The 6814-nt window shown below is 36.9% G+C and overlaps 1 protein-coding gene across 1 annotated transcript; it reads right to left on the bottom strand.

The window, feature by feature from the left end:
* Positions 1 to 1708: 1708 nt before the first annotated feature.
* Positions 1709 to 2235, bottom strand: LOC149205088 (histone H3.2). The gene has a single exon (XM_089393417.1). The coding sequence runs from the start codon at positions 2187 to 2189 to the stop codon at positions 1779 to 1781; it is 411 nt and encodes a 136-aa protein (XP_089249543.1). The 5' UTR covers positions 2190 to 2235; the 3' UTR covers positions 1709 to 1778.
* Between the last annotated feature and the right edge of the window lie 4579 nt (positions 2236 to 6814).

Below are 6814 nucleotides of genomic sequence, written 5' to 3'. Positions count from 1 at the left end.
CAAAAAAATACAGCCTATCAATAACTGTATGTATATCAATTTGCTATCTCGCTGAAAAGATTCAGCTGGTCTGTCCATATACACAAATCTCAGCATGTACCGGAATTTTTTTTGACTCATATAATACAATATATACAACTTTTTCTCGTAAAAAAATCAATTTTAATGCATGTATGTGTTATATATTATAATGCAGCCTACAAATAGTATATGTATATTTAAATTTAGGCATTTTAATCTAATTATATATAATAAAAAATAACTTAATATTATAATAAAGTAACATATGTTAACTAATTAACAATTTGTTCTTTTAATTTATTCTTTGTGACATTTTAACGTGAAAATGATAAGTTTTTTCGATCATACACACTGGATTTTACATTCTAAATAACTTACCCATAACCAAAAGAAATAACATTTTTGTAAAGTTAAATAAAGCACTAATTGAAGGAAATTCCAACAATTAGCCAGCACCAAACTTTCATGCGGCAAACAGTGATAAGTTTGCTTGCCTATAGCATTAACATCATGCCCAATCACAGTTAAATCGTTCTAAAAAACTTAAGTTGTATTTGCTGCAACGTGATGTTGATCTAATAAAGTTCATCCTTAACCATAGTCAACTGTAAACACGATCTTAATGAAGGATCAAAGCTTTAAATACAGTCACTGTAAGCATTATCCTAATCAAGGCCAAAGGCTTTATATCATGCATCCAGGTAAGGTGAAGTAGAGTATGACAATGCATATAGCATGAAAATATGTGTTTTTGTCAACCAAATAAATATGCCAATAGCATTTTCAATTCTGCTAGTTCGGCTTCTTGAAGAGAGTCTGGATGTAATTTTTTCGATATTTACAAATTCAAATCATTCAATCACAGATCACCCAAGTAATTTGTCCATCCCACAAAAGCAGAAGATGAACTGCTTTGTAGCCGCTACCCCTGTTTGTTACTCTAAACGCAACCAAATAGGCGATGATGAAAATCAATTTGGCTATTTAATGTTGTTATTTGTTAACTCTATGAACCCTAAATCCACCCTGGAAGAATAAGTGTTATTTATTAGGCCAAAGTTAAGACTCACACATCAATGCTATATATAGACCAAAGGTAAGTCTCAAAAATCAGATCAGAGTGGCGCAGCGGAAGCGTGGTGGGCCCATAACCCACAGGTCCCAGGATCGGAACCTGGCTCTGATACTTTCAGATGTGGCTTCTGAAGAAAACAACGATTTTGACAACCTGGTTTTGGTTTTTCAGAGATAGTAGATATTTTTGCCAACTTGATTTTGGGTTTTTCAAAGATTGTAGATAGAATTACCAAGAACCAGAGAAGCAATGGAAAGGGGGAACAAATTTCAAGGTTTTTCAGAGATAGTAGATATTTTTGCCAACTTGATTTTGGGTTTTTCAAAGATTGTAGATAGAATTACCAAGAACCAGAGAAGCAATGGAAAGGGGGAACAAATTTCAAGGTTTTTCAGAGATAGTAGATATTTTTGCCAACTTGATTTTGGGTTTTTCAAAGATTGTAGATAGAATTACCAAGAACCAGAGAAGCAATGGAAAGGGGGAACAAATTTCAAGGTTTTTCAGAGATAGTAGATATTTTTGCCAACTTGATTTTGGGTTTTTCAAAGATTGTAGATAGAATTACCAAGAACCAGAGAAGCAATGGAAAGGGGGAACAAATTTCAAAAAAACAGAAAATGGTGGTGTGAAAACACACCATTGCGATTTAGGTTAACAGGCAAATGCATATTATACATTATTATGCCCTCTCTCCACGAATACGCCGAGCGAGCTGGATATCTTTGGGCATAATGGTGACTCTCTTCGCATGGATGGCACACAAATTGGTGTCCTCAAACAGACCCACCAGATATGCTTCAGCCGCTTCTTGCAATGCCGCCACTGCCGAGGACTGGAATCTGAGGTCCGTCTTGAAATCCTGGGCAATCTCTCTAACAAGCCTCTGGAAGGGTAGCTTTCTGATCAGCAGCTCGGTGCTCTTCTGGTACTTTCGGATTTCCCGAAGAGCGACAGTGCCGGGCCTGAATCTGTGAGGCTTCTTAACTCCTCCCGTCGCTGGTGCAGACTTCCTCGCTGCCTTCGTCGCGAGCTGCTTTCGAGGTGCTTTGCCACCAGTTGATTTACGGGCAGTCTGCTTTGTTCGGGCCATCTCTGCAAATATCTCTTACTACTTCTCCAACAACAACGAAACTGAATGCCTTTACTCAACAACGGGTCATGCTTTTATCCAACCCACAACACCACTCCATACCTTTTTCAAATTTCGATGTTTCGTACACATCTCATCAATACCGTCCGTTCTTCTCCCATCATCGACGGCTCTCTCCTCCCCACGACGCGGATCGTCGCCTTCCCTAATTGGAGGGTTCGCGAGGTCGTAGCCAAACCTTATAACCATTGACAATTCTATCGTCGAGTAATGATTGCCCAATCTAAGGGACAAATTGAGTGTTATTATCCATGGCCAAGACTAAATATATACCTCAGCATATTAATTTCTTTTGAATTATTCTGGCGAGAGTTTTCTAGTTCGGTGGGTAGAGACAGTGTAACATAATGTAATATAAAGATTTTAAGTTAAATAATAATAATAATAATAATAATAATTCATGGTATTGAAGTGTAATATAGTTTATTTAAAGGAGTTGTCTATAATGCAACTTTTTGAAGATTCCGGTGACGGAATCCGGCGAAGAAATTGAGGTCAAATCTTGATTTCTTGCAGTTAAAATGGTTTTTTAACTGCATATTTGGATTCAGCACCCTGAAAAACCCCTGGGACGCTTTCATTGTGCAGAAACTAGCTATCAAACTTGCGATTCCAATAATTCTTGCCGGATTTCGACCGGAAAAATCCGCCGGAAAAGCTTTCAAAAAGTCGCGTTATAGACAACTCCTTATTTAAAGGGGGAATTGAACCAGCTTAGATTTATTTTAATTTTGGATTTACCAAGCATTGAGGGGATCAAATTCCTTTACATGTAAACTTTTTTTAGAGTGAAAATAGATTTGATCCCTCTCGACGCTTGGTAGATCCGGAGTTAAAATTTATCTACACTGGTTTCCATAACACTCTCAACGCTCTCTAGTCCACTATGGAAGAGATGTTGTAATGTTTGTCATGTTATGTAAACATTTTGACTTATTCAAGTTACACAACAATACAAATAAAATTAAAATTGAAATTGTAAAATAAAAAAACAATAAAATTAATACTTGTAATTATTAATTATTAATAATTAAACCAACCTATATAAAAGAGGTTTGCAGCTTGAGAGACTTCATCCCTCTCTGTGCTTGATAGGTCTCGAGTTAAAATTGATCTAGACTAGTTTAAATTATTATTTTTAATATTATTTGATTTATTTATTTTAATACTATTTGATTGGACATAAAAATGAATGTCTTATTTCAAAAGTAATTGGGAACGATGTATATCCCTCTTAGAAACTTTATATTAAAATAAATCTGACATACATGAGAGCGACGTAGGTGATCAATGTTAACCTTGAAGCTAGCATTAATTCACAATATATGTATGTTTTAAAGGAAATACTTAGTTATATTGCTTTATTCTACATGCATTGCCTTCACCGCCTTTGTACCGCTTTGCATTCCGATACTAACAGTCACTATACTTGGTACCTCAAGTAGATGCATTTACCAGTTGTGGCAATCTGCATGCATAAAGTGTTTGATAGCTTTGCACCACATTCCCTCGTATGTTATTTAGCCTACCTTGAACCTCCATAATTTCTCATCTTTGTAATTTCACCATGTATAATCAACATCTAAGTATAAATATTACGCACCACATAATTGATGTGTGAATCAAGGTGAAGAGGATTGAAGGAAAGAGGACGACGAGTTGGTTAAGAGAGCGGCATACCCTTCAAATCCCTGCAACATCCTCCAACCCCTAGCATTGTGATATTCAACAATGATATTCATTTCTTGTAAGTCATTCCATCAATGCAATCTTATAAATTAATCAGAAATAATGGCCCTTTGCACAAGCTAATTCATGAATAATAACTTTCATTAGCTTTTTCTAGATATCTAAAATAGTCATATATACTTATTTACGCAACTCTTCATCTACATCACAGGACCCTCAATCAACATCATTTGCATCACAAGTACATAATGATTATATGATTCTTATTATTCAATATAGTTTAATTATGAAGTCATCATGTTCTCCAATACATAATTTATCCATGACATAAATTTAGTTCGTGGTCCAACACCTAAATAAATATAATTGTGACTAGTAAACATTGGGTTGGAGTCTTCTAGAGCAGGATCCCCTACACCTTTGCACCCTTGTCTTGTCATATATCTTAACTACCCTATCTTCTTGTAACTTGACTTAATTAACAGACTTAAATTTGAGTGGCAAACGCTTCACTCGGAGCGTACTTCATTTCATTAGCAACTTGAATTACTTAACTGACTTAAATTTGGGTTAACATCCTTAAAATAACAACCCACAAACCGTTGAACCATAAGATTATATGTAGAGTGAAGCAACAATCAGAAAGTGTTGTAGTTGTCCTATTATATGTGAATATTACCTTGTAACGTCCTTGACCCCTAGTCAGGGAACGATATGAACCAACACAACTCGGGTACTACAAATTTTTCCAACATAAGCATATCAACCCTGGTACATTTCCAAGTCCTGGCTCATTTTCCAAGCCTGTGTGACCTCACCATACCACAACTAGTCTTCTGAACCCAAATATTGCCCTGTGTGCTTGTTAATTAACTGTCCCAGAGTTGTCATAGGTTATACTTGCACCTGGCCTTAACTTGTAAATTTATGCAATGCATTTCTACATGTAGACCCATGCAATACTTGTCAATCATAAATCGCAACTAATTAGCTATCATTCACAATAATTCATTTATGCACAACATAAATATCAATTAACATTCACATAACATAATCCAAACTAGGGTTTATAAAATAGCATAGCACATAAACATAGTTCATTCGGAAAAGACACTCATTTGAATAAAACACTAACTAGTTATAAGCCTTCTAGGTTCCACCTAACCATAGACCTCGCAATTCATAAACTCTCAACTACATGTCACCCCCGAGTTGGGGCCTCAACTCCACGGGAAACAATTTGTACACCAAGTATCAGACCATATACTCCAACCAAGATACCAACCATAGCAACCTAAATCTCCAACCACAGGCTCATGCTCCCTCTAGCCAACACCCAAGTGGAGTGACCCTTCTCTGCACCCAGCAGTCCCTCGACAATGCCCACCTTCTAGGGTGCCTTACAGCTAGCCAAGGACGGTCTCAACTTATTGCTCCGGGAGCTCTGCTTCTCTCCAAGGATTCCGAGCAACCTTCCAGGCCAAACCAAAACAACTCCCAGTGAATTACAAAGCCCAAGCACAAGGCTCACCGACTGGTCCCCAAAACCGAGTGCACCAAAACTCCATGGTTTTCATAGCCATAAATTAAAGCCACCAAGGCTCTCACCTAGATGCATCCTCTTCAACATGATTAACTAATTAATCATGCTTCAATCAATTACAGAGTCCAAGCCCAAGATTCATTGACTAACCAAAAATGAATAAATCCCCAAATTGAACAACTTGCATGAATGAATGCCTTCATAGGTAAACATACTATTTTTTATATGCATGGATCTTTCTTGCCATGTGGAACTCTCTAAATCCATGTGGGCCTTAGTGCCTTTTTCACTAAAACCTTACATCAAAATTGTTGTTCTTTCTAACTTGGAGTTGAGCGCCCCCTATACTCTTTTTTGTGGAGTTGGTTTTTTGCTAATCATTTATTTATTATTATTTGTATAAATTTTACACCATGTTTGAAATTTCAAGCTCTTCGACCTTGCAACCAATAAGGCATATATCCTTAGGCACACTGGCCCCAAAAAATATATAAACATATATACATGGCCATGCAGACCCCCAAAATAAACCTCGACTCACTGGCCTATCATTCACACATTTCTAGCTCACCAACCTAAATATCATTTGTACATATATTACATCAATAAAGTTAGGTAGGGGTATTACATTCGCCCCCCTCCCCCTTATTTATGCATTGTCCTCAGTGCATCATATATACACATATATATACGATATGTTCAGACAAAAAGGTGAGGGTATTCCTCTCTCATCACGTCTTCCTACTCCTAGGGATAATCCACATGACTGAGCATGGTCCACTGCACCTTTACCGTACAAATGGCTCAATTCTAGAGCACTTTAACCTTCCTATCCAAAAATTTGCACCAACTAGACTTGGAAGTCTCCCTCAGGCTCCACCTAAATCATATTCCAATCAATTACATGATTAATACCAAGAACATACTTTTTAAGCAAAGAAACATGAAACACATCATGAACATGCATATATGCAAGCCTATATGCAACGTGATTGATCCTCTCTAAGATCTCGAATGACCCGCAGTATCTCGTTGCCAACTAGCACAATTGCCTAATCACACTGAGCTTTTCTTTGCTTTTACTTATAAGAATACATGTTTCCCAATTTTGAAAACCCTATTAATTTTGTTTCTGTCCATATAACTTTTCTACCTGTCTTGGGTAGCTTTCAAATTCTACTTAATTTTCACCACCTACTCTTCCATATCCCTAAACAATTATGGCCCAACCATTATCCCGTCTAGTGGATTACTCCAACTCATGGGAGTATTACACCTCCTACTATACAAGGCTTCAAACAGGCTCATCTTCAACGATGCTTGATACACATTG

This window comes from Pinus tabuliformis, chromosome 1_2, assembly GCF_031772625.1.
Source record: "Pinus tabuliformis cultivar Carrire ecotype Pingquan chromosome 1_2, CPIR1, whole genome shotgun sequence".
Taxonomy (NCBI): Eukaryota; Viridiplantae; Streptophyta; class Pinopsida; order Pinales; family Pinaceae; genus Pinus; species Pinus tabuliformis.
Note: the sequence above shows the minus strand (reverse complement) of the source record. Positions and strands in the feature narration are given on the sequence as shown.